This window comes from Leucoraja erinacea, chromosome 32 (genome assembly GCF_028641065.1).
Source record: "Leucoraja erinacea ecotype New England chromosome 32, Leri_hhj_1, whole genome shotgun sequence".
In the NCBI taxonomy this organism is placed as follows: Eukaryota; Metazoa; Chordata; class Chondrichthyes; order Rajiformes; family Rajidae; genus Leucoraja; species Leucoraja erinaceus.
This window is the reverse complement of record NC_073408.1, coordinates 10,877,999-10,893,092: the sequence shown is the minus strand read 5'-3', so window position 1 is coordinate 10,893,092 and position 15,094 is coordinate 10,877,999. Positions and strand designations below refer to the sequence as shown.

At 42.1% G+C, this 15,094-nt stretch overlaps 1 protein-coding gene across 1 annotated transcript in view; it reads left to right on the top strand.

The window, feature by feature from the left end:
- Window positions 1-14,873, top strand: part of hoatz (HOATZ cilia and flagella associated protein) — a 32,790-nt gene extending 17,917 nt beyond the window's left edge. The window contains exons 4-6 of the mRNA XM_055660722.1: window positions 5,810-5,869; window positions 8,716-8,768; window positions 14,714-14,873. Of these exons, the coding sequence (XP_055516697.1) occupies window positions 5,810-5,869; window positions 8,716-8,768; window positions 14,714-14,783 (183 nt within the window). The 3' untranslated portion in view covers window positions 14,784-14,873. The remainder of the gene's footprint in view (window positions 1-5,809; window positions 5,870-8,715; window positions 8,769-14,713) is intronic.
- The last annotated feature ends 221 nt before the right edge of the window (window positions 14,874-15,094 follow it).

Below are 15,094 nucleotides of genomic sequence, written 5' to 3'. Positions count from 1 at the left end.
TTGAGCATGTTGCTGGGGGAATGGGGAGGGGTTGCAGTCTTCAAAGCATGGAGGTTAGCAATTACTTGGCAGATGTCCAAGTCTGGCATTGTCAGAGGAAGAGCCTCTATTTGGCTGGGCTCAAGAATGAGATCAGTCAACTTTATTACAGTACCCTTGTCTCTGACAAGGATGGGTGTGAAGTGGGTGTTTCCAGTCGTGGGAAAGTCCAGGACGAGAGTAAGAAAGAACTACAGATGCTGGTTTACACCAAAGATAGATACAAAATGCTGGAGAGTGGGTCAGGCAACATCTCAGGAGAAAAGGAATTGGTGACATTTCAGGTCGAGACCCTTCAGACCCTACAACAGATAACAGTCTATTGGCTTTACTAATTACCTGCTGTATCTCAGTATTAGCTTTTTGTGAATTCAGCACTGAGCTATCCAGATTCCTTTGCATCTCAGTAGTTCAAATGAATAACTTCTGATTATGGGGGACGGATGGGTGAATTCAACCCAGTTTACTTGCTCCTACTTATTTTTAAACGTTGCTGCTGCAGAATGCACATTTATGAATGTCATAAATGTTTGTCTTGTCTGTAATTGGCACCATTAACTGGCAAAGTTTACATAAAGAACAGGCACTTGCATGAGTTGGCAAAGTGTATGTGGGACAGTGAGACTAAATCCCTGAAGAAATGTGTCATTTTAAGAGTTGAGAGGACAAAATTCTAATGATCAATGGCGTATCAATAATGAAGGGTAACATAAATTGAGTGATTGCGATGAATGTTATAGGTTGATGTCATCACATGAAATTTTATATTCAAGAGAAATTAGATAAATATATTAAATAAACAGCAATGATTGAAAGCACTTCCAGATTAGCAATTTGGATTAAAATAATCATAAATTTAAACTTGCATAATTTCTAATTACTTAAACAATTTTAAGGTTTAAATTGTATTATATTTTCAATTAGCTGATTTCAGTAAATACATGAAAATCAGCACAGATAACGAGTTAATTAGAATTAGATATTTAATTGATGGATTTGGATTGCATTATAAACCATAAAAAATTGAGGTATCATTCAATTAGAGCCATTTATTCACTTTAATCATATATTGTTTAAAATAAGACATGCTTTTGGTTTATTTTAGAACAAAGTACAGTATATTAGATAAGTGTTGGGCTGAATTAATCTCATGTCAATGATCTGATATGAGTACTTTAGATAACATTTATAAGAAGAAATTACAGAACATCTAGACTACATTGAATACTCTGGTCAAAGTTCTACTAAATTTAACTTTTCACTTCAATAATTTGAACAGTCCAAACACTTTGGTACAGCTAGTAGAGCTATTGCCTCACAGTTCCAGTGACTGGGGTTCAATCCTGACTTCTGGTACTGTCTGTATGGAGTTTGCATGTTCTTCATTTGCTCTGGATGTTCTTGCTTGCCCCATATGTTGATAGGTCAATTGGTCACTGAAAATTGCCCCCCCCCCCCCCCCCCAGTTTGTGGGTGTGCAGTGGAATCTGGGGAGAGCCGATAGGAATATGAGAGAAAATAAAATAATATTAATGTAAAAAGAAGATTGATGGTTGACACCAACTGGGTCACCTGCAGTGCCTGATTCTCTACTGTATAACTCTGACTTTTTGATTGTTCATTATAAAATGGCTTTGTGTTGCACATCACCAGCACTCATTCTCAGTCAATCCTTCAGAAAGAAACCAGAGCACAAATCAAACATTACATTCTTAAAATGCAATTGAGGTAAAAAATGTTTTTATACCTTCGAATTTCTGGGTTCTTCAAGAGATTCAAGAGACATTTATTGTCACATGTACCTATCGGTACAGTGAAATTTGGGGCACTATACAGCCCTACGAATAAAAAAAGAACGAAACACGATAGTATTTTAACATAAACATTCTCTGCCCAGCGGAATCAAAGTTTCCTACTGTGAGGGAAGGCCCAAAGTTCAGTCATCCTCCTCTTTGATGTTCTTTGATGTACACTCGTGGTCGGGGCCTCCCGAGCTCTCCTCAGTCGCCGCTACGGATGGCCCGGTGCTCAGGCCCTCTCACCGGGATGATGGAACTCCGATGTTGGAACAGGAAAACAATCTCAGCAGCTTGGACCTCCGATTCAGCCACTTCCTACCGGAGTTCGCGGCTCCCGAAGTCCACAGGCCGCACTGAGCGGAGACCCACGCTGGCGGCCCTCGGCAAAGGGCCCCAGGGCACCGCGATGTTGAAGTCAGCGCCGCCCGCGCTGGAAGCTCTTCAAACCACAGCCCCGCGATGTTGTTGCAGCAGGCCCAGCACTCGGAGCTTCCAATGGCGATCCCGGGTGAGGCATCGCCCGCTCCGCGATGTATCCAGCGCTGCGCTGCCGCTGCTGGAGCTATGGTCCGGTCCCTGATAGGAAAGGCCCGCACCAATCCAGTTGGTAGGCCGCGAGGAGGGGGGGGGCGAGGATGCAACTCAGAGAATAGTCGCATCCTCACCAGGAGGCGACTGGGAGACGGTTTCCCCCTTACCCTACCCCCCTTCCCCACATAGAAAAACTAAAGAAACCTCCTCAACATACTTTTAAACAAAATTAAATATTTAAAAATTATGGAAAAAACGGACAGACTGTAGGCAGCGGCAGCCTTTTATTCGGCCGCCCCTTGACTCTCCAGACATAAATAAAAGTGTAATTCCTGGTAATCATATTATAACTGGCGCTGACAATGTGCTATGTAAATTATCTCTACCCTGATAAATATTATTTATCACAGTGGTTCACTGGTGTTAAAGGGAATAGTCTGTTTGCAGTATCTAATATTATCTGGAACTTAATTGTTTCCAATGTAGTAAATAAGAATCTACTGTGCTCACTTGACTCAAGCTTTTTCACTCTTACATAGAAACATTGAAAATAGGTACAGGTCGGAGTAGGCCATTCGACCCTTGGACCCAGCACCGCCATTCAAGATGATTATGGCTGATCATCCAAAATCAGTCCCCCATTTTCCTGCTTTCTCCCCATATCCTTTGTTTAGTATAAACACATTTTTCATTACAATCACATTTCGACAAACTAGGGGACAAAATACAGTTGCCCATTAACTTATAAACGCAATGCGGGGGAAATATGGAGCACCCAGAGGAAACCCAATGGTCACACAAAGCACATACAACTCCACGTGGACTGCACCAGAGGCCAGGATTGAACTCCGGGAATGTAACCATAATTGGGTTGATATTTCAGGGCACTCTAAAGATGAACTGTCAAAGCTGCTATCCTTTGGATGAGGTCTTAAACTGTGTTTTATTGTTTTAGATGGACCATGCATTTCCTTGTTTAGCTGAATCATGATTTCTCAACCCAAAACAGGTTAATTGGTCATTTATCTCCATGACAGCGAGTATAGTTTTACTTAGTATAGGCTGTACTTATGTCTCCACACAGCTCACTGATGATTGAAAGTTATTGATTGAGTGAAATATTGAGCTAAGATGCTGAATGGATAGAAGGATTTATTAATTACTTCACTGTCAAAGCAGAAATTGAGCAAGGAAAGTATAAATATCGTCTGTGGAATTATTTTTTGAAATGGGGGATAAACAGAGCAATTACTTTTATTTCGCTCTTTGTAATGTTTGAGAATTATTTGAATATGGATGGAGGAGCTATGATCAGTAAAATTGCAAGATGATGCAAAGAATGGTGGAGTTGTTGATAGTCTTAGGCTACAGGTTGATATTGATGTATTGGTGAAATGGACTGAGAAGTGGCAGACGGAGTTTAATCCTGATAAATGTGAGGTGAGGCATTTTGAGAACACGAATGAGGCTGAAAGATACAGTATGAATAGTAAGTTCCCAGGGGATATTGAGGTGCAAGTCTAATGATCCGTGTAAGTGGCAGCAGATGGATGACATAGCAAAGAAGGAATATGGGATACAGACCTTCATTAGTCAGGGCATCGAGAACAAGAGCAAGGAAGTTAGACCACATCTGGAGTATTGCTTGCAGTTCTGGTCACTGGTGTGTTTACACTCATGCTATGCTGCTGCAAGTTAGAACTTCATTGTTCCATTGTCAGTAAAGATGGCAATTAAACACTTGAACTATAGGAAAGATGTGATAGCTTTGATGAGAGGATGCAGAGGAGATTCAGTTATGAGGAGAAACTAATTTTTTTTTCCCTGAGTGGAGGAGGTTACGACTGGACATTATAGAGGTATATAGAGGTATATAAAATTATGAGAGGGTGGCATATCTGGTAGAGCTGTGCCTCACAGCACTGGAGACCCAGGTTTGATTTCTACCTCGTGTACTGTCTGTGCAGAGTTTGCACGTTCTCCTTATGACTGTATGCGTCTCCTCCGGATGCTCCGGATTCCTCCCATATTCTAAAAATGTACAGGTTTGTAGGTTGTAGGGCCTCTTTAAATTGTCCCTAGTATGTAGGGAGTGGGGAAGTGGGATAATATAGAACTAGTGTGAAGGGGTGATTGATGGTTGACATGGACTCGGTGGGCAAAGGGCCTGTGTCTATGCTCTATCTTCAAACTAAAGTAAACTAAACTAGGTATAAATAAAATAGATGACAGGAAACATTCCATATTAGAGGTAGATGAAATCAGAACACATAGGTTTTAGGGAAAGCGGTAAGTGATTTAGAGGGGATCTGAGGGGTCCTTTATTACTCAGAGAATTGTGAGTGCTGTGAATGCACTGACTTAGACTTAGACTTAGATCCTTTATTTGTATGGCCTGCAGCCATACATATAATATTAAACAACAAAACACCCAATAAACACAAATTAACATTCACCACAGTGAGTTCACCAGGCACCTCCTCACTGTGATGGAGGCAAAAATCTTAGGGTTACTGTCTCTTCCCTCCTCATTCTCCCTCTGCGCTAAGGCGATATGTTGTTACCCCACCGGGCGATGGTAAGTCAGTCCCGCGGCTCACCGAGCTCCGCGAAAGGGCCGGTTCAAGCTCCGCGGCCCGGGGTGGTCGAAGCTGCCGTCCTCCAGTCCTGCGGACGCAGCTGTTGCCGCGGGAGCTCCGGAAAACAGGCACCAGCCTGTGACCCGCGAGCTCCCGACGATGTCGTTCACTGGCCCGCGGCCGAGCCCCGGATTCAGGTCGCCGCCGCCAGAATGCCGCCTCAGCTACCGGAGCACCGTCTTAGCCCCGCACCGGGCCGCCCTCACCGGAGCGCCGTCTCAGCCCCGAGTCATGCCACTGCCACTGGAGAGCCCGAACGAAGCCACAGCTCGAAGACTGCCAGCCTCGCGTTGGTGAGTCCTGGCTGGCTCTGCCTCCGGAGCCTCAAGGTCGGTCGCAGGTTGGAGGCCGCCAGCTCCGCCATTAGGCCTCAGCGCAGACGGAGGCAGAGAAGGGGGGATACGACAAAAAGAGTCGCATTCCCCCGAAGGGAGAGACAGAAAACCATGTTTCAGCCCCCCCCCCCCCCCCCCCACACATAACACAACCTAATAACCAAAAATGTAACTAAACAAGACAAAAAAACATTTAAAAAAAAGTAAAAACAGAAGGACTGCAGGCGAGCCGCAGCTGTTCAACAGCGCCGCCACTGCCGGGGAGAGTAGTGAAAGTAGAGCTTGCTGAAGGTAATTAAGTGTTTAGATGAGCACATAAAATCACCTCTGCATAAAAGGCTATTGGCCAGATACTGGAAGATGGGATTAATACAGATGGGTGCCCACTGGTTGGTGTGTACGTGTGGGCTTGTTTTTATGCTGTATGACTAAATGAATAACTACTTAATGTTCCCTCTTCTTGCAGGCACAGAAACGAATAGAGATCTTGGATTTAATCAAGAAACAAAAGGAGGAAAGAATAAAGGTAAGATAAATGATTGATTGATCTAGGGTCTTTTGGAATACATTAAATAGTCAATAGTCAATATTCACAACGCAGAAGCCAGGCTGGATGTTGTTCTGGACAGCTCTAAATAAATGCTCAGTCACAATATGTTTAACAAAAATAACATAAAACTACAACAGTAAGTGCTGCACCCCACAGCACCCGGATTCAGGGTTGAATTCTGACCTGGGATGCTCACTGTGATAATGCCACATCCTCTCTGTGATCGCATGGGCTCCAGCATCCTCCCACATCACAAAGATATGCTGGTAGGTTAATCACTACTGCAAGTTATCCCTTAACTGACAGCAAACAAAAAAATAAATAAAATAGTTAGGCATGTGTGAGGGAGAATAAATTGCATGATTACAACAAACATGAGAAGGAATGGAACTAATCGGATTGCTTCATTGGTAGCTAACCTGACCTGATGGGCTGAATTACCTCTTACGTTGTTATAATTATAAGAAAAATATCAGTTTAATCAGCATTATTTTTATTGATGTATTAAAAATATTATTTTGCCCAATGTTTAGAACCCAATTACAAATGCCAGTAAAAATCATACAAATGTAAAGTCCAATGTTCCCTGCTGTACCAGACCGAAAATATCCCATATTCGCATAGGTACAATGGTGCAATCTGTTTTCATGATGTCACCATACTGTACAGGATTACGTAGAATTAGAAGCAGCTAAGATTAGACTATACCTCAGAATTATATACCACTCCCTGCACCATTTTATCAGTACTCTGCCTAGACTTCAATTTTCATTCTATTTGAAAATAATGTTATTGCTGGATTTAAAACTCTCCTCAATTCTTCTCTTGCTCTTTATCAAAAGCAAAATAATAGTTAAGATGGATACATGCAGCATATGTCTCACAAGTAAAAAGGATAATTTAGCAACCATAGCAAACTACTTCAGTGAAATCATGAGATTGCAGTGGGTATTTCTGGTGCCGAGCATGCTTTATTATTTTGTGAAATCAATGTATGACAGCGTTCTAGAGTGGCCTTCAAACAAAATTCTGCTTGGATTTGTGACCATAGTAATAGGTTTACATAATATGGCATATGGTACAAGTGCCTTTTCTTTGGTTTTTCACAGAGATGACAATGCTGGAGCTGATCCTGCCCATACATGGCCTGACAATGTCTGGTGTCATCAGTTTTGTGTTAATCAGCCTTGCACACTTTTGAGAATACATTAGTGGAAGATTTTTCATTTCACACAATTGTCATGCAATTCAATAATCCTGATAGGCAGGTATACAACTGAGCTGTGGAGACTGGGAGGTTCCATATACAATTGCTGTCCATTTTTAATTGTCTTGCTTTATCGAGTACGCCTATTATTCTCTCACTAACCAGAATGATCATGTTTGATGGCGATTAATAATTTAGTATTATTTGTAGAGACTCAACCTATTATGTTGCCTCTGCAGTTGATTATTCTGACAACGTACATGAGTGATAGCCATTTAAGAGCTGTTAGATGCTCGGGACTTGGGCTCTATCATTAGTGGCATCTGCCAGAAAGCAAACTAAGGAAATAAAGATCTAAATACTAATTTCTTGATACACCAGTTGGAGAGAAAGATTAAATAGAAGAGAAATAATCTTCAACATAAAAGCAATAGCATTGAAGTATGTTGGCTCTGCAGGCATTGTCAGCACTTTATTGAGCATCAAGATTTAGTGCAGTGATTCAGAATCATGGTTTTTAAAAAACCTTAGCGAAACAGTTACACTATTGAAAAATCAATGAATGTAATTTTCTTGAGGAAATCTTTGATTGTCATTCTTTAAAAAAATGTAATTTTTCATTCAGCATTTACTTCATGTGTACTTTTTGCTACTTACAGCAAAAATGAAGACAATGTTGAAAATTAATAATATAATGTACAAGAGTATTTTACCTACTCTTCCAATTGCGCTCATTGGCTAGGTAAAGCCCTTCTGACTGAAAATAAGAGGACAAACAGGCACCACAGCTCTGTGAATGCACTGTTTACAGCCACAAAGCTTGTGAATTTTATTTCATACATTATGTAGACCCTATAACTAAATAAGCATTCTGTGATACACATAATAATGCAGCCTCAAAAGATGTAGCAATATTGGGGTGCATCATTTATAATTTGCTCTGGTGCAAAAATATTTCTTACATTTGAATTACAAGAAGCTGTGGAAATGCATAATGTACCCTTTTGTTGTAAATAGAACATGATTATTTCTATACACTTCTTAAATCTGCATTAATATTTTGGGGAGAGTTTGTCCTTGCTGTGAGTAATTTTTGGGGGGATTTTTACTTTGTTGGTTTTCCAGAATTCCCCTTTAGTCTCCTCAATTTCATTCAAAACTAGTTCCAAAATAACCAAACTCCTACAATCCCATCACGTTTTCTTACTTCCATTAGCTTCCCGTACCACTGTGGTCCTATTTGAAAACCCTCATTACAAATTTCTCCTTTGAGTTCTCGCTTCCATGCAGAATGGAGCCTTTTCTCCTCCTCCACTCTTTGCTCTATCATAGGTTATGGGGAGGAGAATGGGGTTAGGACAGATCGGCCATGATTGAATGGCTGAGTAGACTTGATGGACCAAATGGCCTAATTCTGCTCCTATCACTTATGAACCTATGTAACAGGCATTTAGTCTGAACGCTGGTTGCTCAATACAAGAAGGCAGAGCTATAATGAAATTTGCCTTCACTTAAAGATCCCCACCCATTATTCTGATGAAGCATCAGATTATTGGTCTTTCTCCAGAGGGTTGAACATGAGTAGCTCAAAACATTTAATCATTTTCTTTTCCAGAAAGAACTAGTGGCTCTTCCATACAAACCAAAGAAAATCATGCAATCGCAACCGTAAGTGTATATTGATGTTACAATAAATAAACATTTAATTGATTTAATTCCATTGTGCTGTCACTGGTATTGAAAAAAAAGATATTTACTCCGTTCATTTTACATTCCATTTCATTTGAGAAGAAAGAAGGCAGTCGTTGGAAGTTCATCCTCGATTGCTTGTACATGCATGTAATGTAGCAGTGTTTCCACATTGTTCTACACTGAAATTCAGTTCTGTCGATTACAGTGGAAGTGAAGTTCAGGAGTACCACACAGTCACCACAATATTATGCATTCTGTGCTAAAAAATTAGGATATATTTCTTCCCCAGAATGTTTCTTTACCATCTCAAATCGCAAAATATTTTCCTATCAGCTGATATTGGTCACCAGCTCATATAGAATCGTATGTTTGCTGAACCATTGTGCTATCATCTCACTGAACTTAAAAAAGTAATCATCCAACTTCCACCCTGATTTCATCTTCACATAATCCATCTCTGACTCTTCTTTTCCTTTCATGGCTTTCCATCTGCTAGTCCACACACGTTGATTAGATTTCCTTCTATCCTGTAGCGTCCATTCCATTCTCCCAGTTGCCTTGTTTTATATCAGTGCCTTCAATAGGTCTTTTTTTTCTTGAATTGTTGATTCCTCTTCCTCCTGGTTTGACAGGGTTGTTGGTCAAACTGTGCGAATTTTGCGCAATTCTCACCAATCCCAGAATCAGGATAGGATTTCTCTTGTCCTCACCTTTCACCCCACCAGCCACACTTCTAAAAATCATCATGTGCAAATTCTGACACAACAACATAATGCAATCACCAGCTGCAGTGTCCATCCACCTATTAAAGGTACTGCAAGACCGCATCCACACTGAGTCCACACTAATTATTCGGAATCATACAACCTTCTCCACCAATTTGCTGTCCTCTTTCTATGGCAGCGTATCGTGCAACCATTGGAAATGCAACACATTTTCCCTCCTTCTCTTCCTTTCCCACTGTCCACAGCCTCAAATATTTTTTACAAGTAGGGCAGCAGTTTATAGATATTCTTTGTGCTGTATGTACTTATTTCTACGTCAGTCCATATTTCTGATTCTGTGTTAGTGTGAACAGATCACCATCTCAGTGTTAATGTGCATTGTCCTCTGTGCATATTGCTCTCCTTGCCTGCACCTCTCCATCTGATTTTCTGTCCACTCCATCCATCTCAATATTTTCACTGCTATGATGCTTCATTCTGACAATTGGTTTTAATCTGCCAAATCGCAACGTACATAAACTGTTAATATCAGGTTGCCAGCCAGTCCTCTGCAACTGCTTTCACTTGTTTGCACGGTATTGTGAGATCAGGCAGCCTTTTTTTTTGGGTACCCAGAAAAAGTGGCGAGGCCTTCCATTTGAATGGTAAATGATAATGTCCTAATTCTTTGACAATCTTTCTGCTTTTGGAGCCCACGAAGAATGGCTAATTAGGTTTATAAAAAATATTTCAATTTTCCTTTTCAGAGCAATGTACTCATAAGGAGAATGTCAGAATTGCTTTGGAAACCTACAGTTACAAATGTTTCAGAGAATAGCTTTGCACATTCCATTAATTTAATTAGTCTGCCAAATAAACTCAGTTCAATAATTCCCTAAGAACGAGTCTCAGGTGAACAATAGTATTTGTACCAGGTCCCATTGAAAGAGAAGCTTTGGGATTCTCAACTCTCCCATGAGCATTATATATCTTCAATCAGATGCAGGAACGGCAGACTCACCTAAGCAGAACAAATATCTAATAGCATTAGCTTTTTAAAAGGCCCCAGAGGATAAACCTAGCAGTGTGTGCCATGAAATGACTCAAAACCAAATTCCTCTTTTTGTTTGCTTGCTCAGTGCTTACTTCAGTTGATGTATCACGAGGATCACCATGCCTAGCCTCGACCTCAGCACTGAACAGAGAATAAACCAGATGAGGTTATTGATTTTTCTTGAATGACCCATGATGAAAAATTAATGTGTATACATCAGACCATAAACAATTCAGAACACATCCATCATAAGCTCCATGGGTAGTCCAGGCACCTCATGCCAAGTAAATTCATATAAAGCAACCAGCTAGATACAAAACTCATATAAATATGAGTAGCATCTTACCTTTCACTAACTCTGTACTGGCCTGGCCACGGATCAGAAACCACATTGAATTGACAGTGCGATTGATACACCTAGGGTAGTGGTGTGCTTTTTTGACAGTAATGACAGTTTTACACTGATTAAAATCATGATTGTCTGTGGTTAGATTTTTCTATAGATTTTGCTATGGATTCTCTCTGCAGCCTACACCAGAGATATAAATTGTAACTATTTTTGTTTCATTTCACTGTCTTTCCTGAAAGGTGTGGATCAATCACCTCACGGTTGTTATTACATCTCAAGTATACTAACCAGGAAGCAGTTATAATTAAACATGAGTTGTCTGGACAAGCTATTTTAATTAAGAAAATAATCTACCCACCTCCATTCCCAATGCAAGAGAAAAATTCAAATTCCCTCCCTTAACTGGGAATATTAGATCGTTGGATGAAACAGATAGTCATAATTAAGCAGATCCACCGACTCAGTTCACATGCGAAAAATGTTTACTTGGACAAGATTATTTGGGAATGTATGAATTCTGGTCTAGATAACTCTATTCTACCATGAAGGAATTTACATTTGCTAACCCAGAGACCCTGTAATATGTTTTTTAAAAATGAGTCGAATAACATGAGATACTGCGTCTTAGAATAGTTTAGAGGTACAGCGTGGAAACAGGCCGTTGAGTCCACGCTGATCAATGATCACTCGGGCAGTAGTTCTATGTTATCCCAGATTTACAGAAGCCAATTAACTAATCTTTGGAATGTGGGAGGAAACCCATGCACTCACAGGGAGAACATACAAACTCTGTACAGACAGCACCCGAGGTCAGGATCGAACACGAGTCTCTGGCGTTGTAAGGCAGCAACTCTACCATGCACCACGCATCTTGTGGAGGGGGCTAGACAAAAATGCTGGAGAAACTCGGCGGGTGAGGCAGCATCTATGGAGGGAAGGAAATAGGCAACGTTTCGGGCCGAAACCCTTCTAGAGGGGGCTGTCGTTTTCCAGGCCATAAAGCCATCTTCAAAAACGTGTGTCCATTTTTCAATTTCTATAATATATTGTCAGGGTTTAGAACTATGTAACATAATATTGCACACACTTATACTAAAGGTGATTGATAAGGGGAAGGCAGTCTATGTTTTCCACTAGGATTTTAGTCAGGCATTTGATAAAGTCCCTCATGATAAGATGATCTATATGTTTATGATGCATGAGATCTATGGTGACTTGCATTCAGAACTGACTTACTCATGGAAGACAGAGGGTTGTGGTGGAAGGGTGTTATTCTGGCTGGAGGTCTGTTGCCAGTGGAGATCTGCAGGGACCTCTGATGGGGCCTCTGTTATATTGTGATATACAGTATATAAGCAACTTGTACGTAAATATAGAGAGGTTGGTTAGTAGGTTTGCACACAACAAAATTGGTGGAGTTGCCGACAGTGAAAAAAGTTGTCTATGTGTACAGCAGGATATAGATAAGCTACAGAAGCAGGAGAGAAACGGCGGATGAAGTTTAATCTGAGCAAGTGTGCGGTGTTGCACTTGCCGATTATACGTAAACGGCCAATCCCACCTGGGCGTCATTTGCGCGTCACGCAAAGATTTTGTGAATCCCAAAGTCCTGGGGCACCACGCACGACCGCACGTCACCGCCTACGTCACCACGCACCATGCGCGTGTAATGCACGCCATGTGCGCATCACGTGTGCGTTATGATGCACGCGTCGTGAAGCGTAAATGATGTCGCGTAAATGACGCCCAAGTGGGACAGGCCCTTAAGAGGTAAGATATAGATAATGGCCAGACCCTTAACAGCATTGATCAACAGAGGGATCTTGATGTCTTAGTCCGCAGCTGCCTGTAAGTGGCAACACAAGTAGATAGGGCGGTAAAGTAGGTGTATGGTATGCTTGCCTTCATCGGTCGGGGCATTGAGTATACGAGTCAGGAAGTCATGTGCAGATTTGCAGAACTTTGTTAGGCCGCATTTGGAGTATTGTGTGCAGTTGTGATCACCCCATTGCAAGAAGGATGGGAAAGCTTTGGAGAGGGTCCAGAAGAGGTTTACCAGAAAGCTGCATGGATTGAAAGACGTTCACTATAAGGAGAGGTTGGTGATACATGCATTGTTTTCTTTGGAGTGTCCGAGGCGGAGGGGCAAACTAATAGATGTTTATCAAATTATGAGACATAGATGGTACTTTTTTCACAGCATGAAAGTGTTAAAGACGGCCGAGCTTTAAGCTGGGTGGCACAGTGGCACAGCTGGTAGAGCTCTTGCCTCACAGCTCCAGACACTTTGGTTCAATCCTTACCTTGAATGCTGCCAGTGTGGATTTTGACATTCTCTCTGTGACTGGATGGGTTTCCTCCAGGTGCTCTGCTTTCATCCCGCATCCGAAGGATTTACGGGTTTGGAGGTTAATTGGCCTCTGTAAATTGCCTCAAGTAGAGAGAAAATAAATACGAAAGTGAGATAACAGACCTGGTATGAACAAGTGATCAATGATCAGCGTGGACTCAGTGGACAAAAAGGGCTTGTTTCCATGCAATATCTCTTAAACGAAAATCTAAACTAATACTAGATGAGAGGGGAAATGTTTAAAGGTGTGTGGGACAGGTTTTTTATACAGAGTGTAGTGGATGCCTGGAATATGCTGAGGGGATGGTGGGCAAGGCAGATACAATGGTAGCATTTAAGGCGGCGTGACTGACGTTGCAGCGGCCTCTGCAGTCCGTCTGTCTTTTATTTAATTTTTGTCCCATTGAATGTATAGTTTGTTGTGGTTTTGTATTGTTTTTAGCTGTGTATATGTGGGGGGCGGGGGGGAGGGGTGGGAGAAACTTTTAAATCTCTTCCCTGTATATGTGGCCCGACCTTTTCCCTGTCAGGTCTCCGTTATCGTTGGGGCCTAGCACCGTGGAGCAGCCTCCAACCGGAACGACCTGGGGGCTCCAGTCGCGGAGCCTGCGGACTTACCGTCGTGGGGCTGGCCGGCTTCGGAGCGTGGAGAGCTGTGGTGGCGCGCTGCTGCGACCAGACTCCGGAGCTCGGAGGCTCCGGCCGCAGGTCCGTTGGACCGTGACATCGGGAGCTCGCGGGTCCCTGGTGGGAGACCGCTTTTCGGAGCTCCCACAACGGCAACTTCTCCCGCCCGAGTTGTGGAGTTGATGGTGACCCGGAGTGGGGCCTTGCATCGCCCGGCGCAGCTTTAACGGCCGCGGGACTTGCCATCGCCCACCGGGGGCTCCAGCATTGGGACCCGGAGCAGGGCCTTGCATCGCCCGGCACGGCCTTAATAGCCGCGGGACTTCCCATCGCCCACCGGTGGCTTTAACATCGGGAGCAGAATGGAACACAGGGGAGAGACAAGACTTTGCCTTCCATCACAGTGAGGAGGAGATTCACAGTGATGGATGTTGTGTAAATTGTGTTGTTTGTGTGTCTTGGTTATTTTCTAGTTTTATGACTGCAGAAACCAAACTTCGTTTGAACTTCTTTTGAGATTCAAATGACAATAAATTTGTATTGTATTGTGTTGTATTGTATTGTAAATAAGCATGTGGATGGGCAGGGTATAAAGGGATGTGGATCATGTCCAGACAGAGGAGATTATTTTAACTTGGCGTCACATTTGGCACGGACAATGTGGGCCGAAAGGCCTGTTGCTGTGCTGTATTGTTCTATGTTATATTTTTCCCAATATCAGTGTGAGGGGCAAGAGATACAGAACTGCACATTGGACAGATGATGGGCCCAAGCAGAAAACCATTTAAGTACAGAACCCGCGCAATTGTTTTACTATCCATATTTGTTTATTTCCAGAGAGCCTGCCAGTCCAGATTTCAGCAACGAGGCTCAGGAGACTTACCAAGCCCTGAGGCAGTTTGACTGAATATCAAGAAAATCCTTTGGAAACACAGAAACCTTTGTGAAAAGATGAATAACTTACTTGGAGTCAATAAATTGTTGTTTCTTTAACCTATACCTAATTTGTCTTTTTAATTCTCTATTTTGTGACTTTTCTACAGTCGGCAATTCCAATTTTCATTGCCCAGCTGGTGATGCAGTGATATTTATGTCTGAATAAATTATATGATTTATTGAAGCCTACTGCTTCAATAAATCAGAGGTAGGTCAACACGGCCTACAAATCAGATCAGATTGTGCAATCTTCACGTGCAAATTTAATATAAATATGGTTTC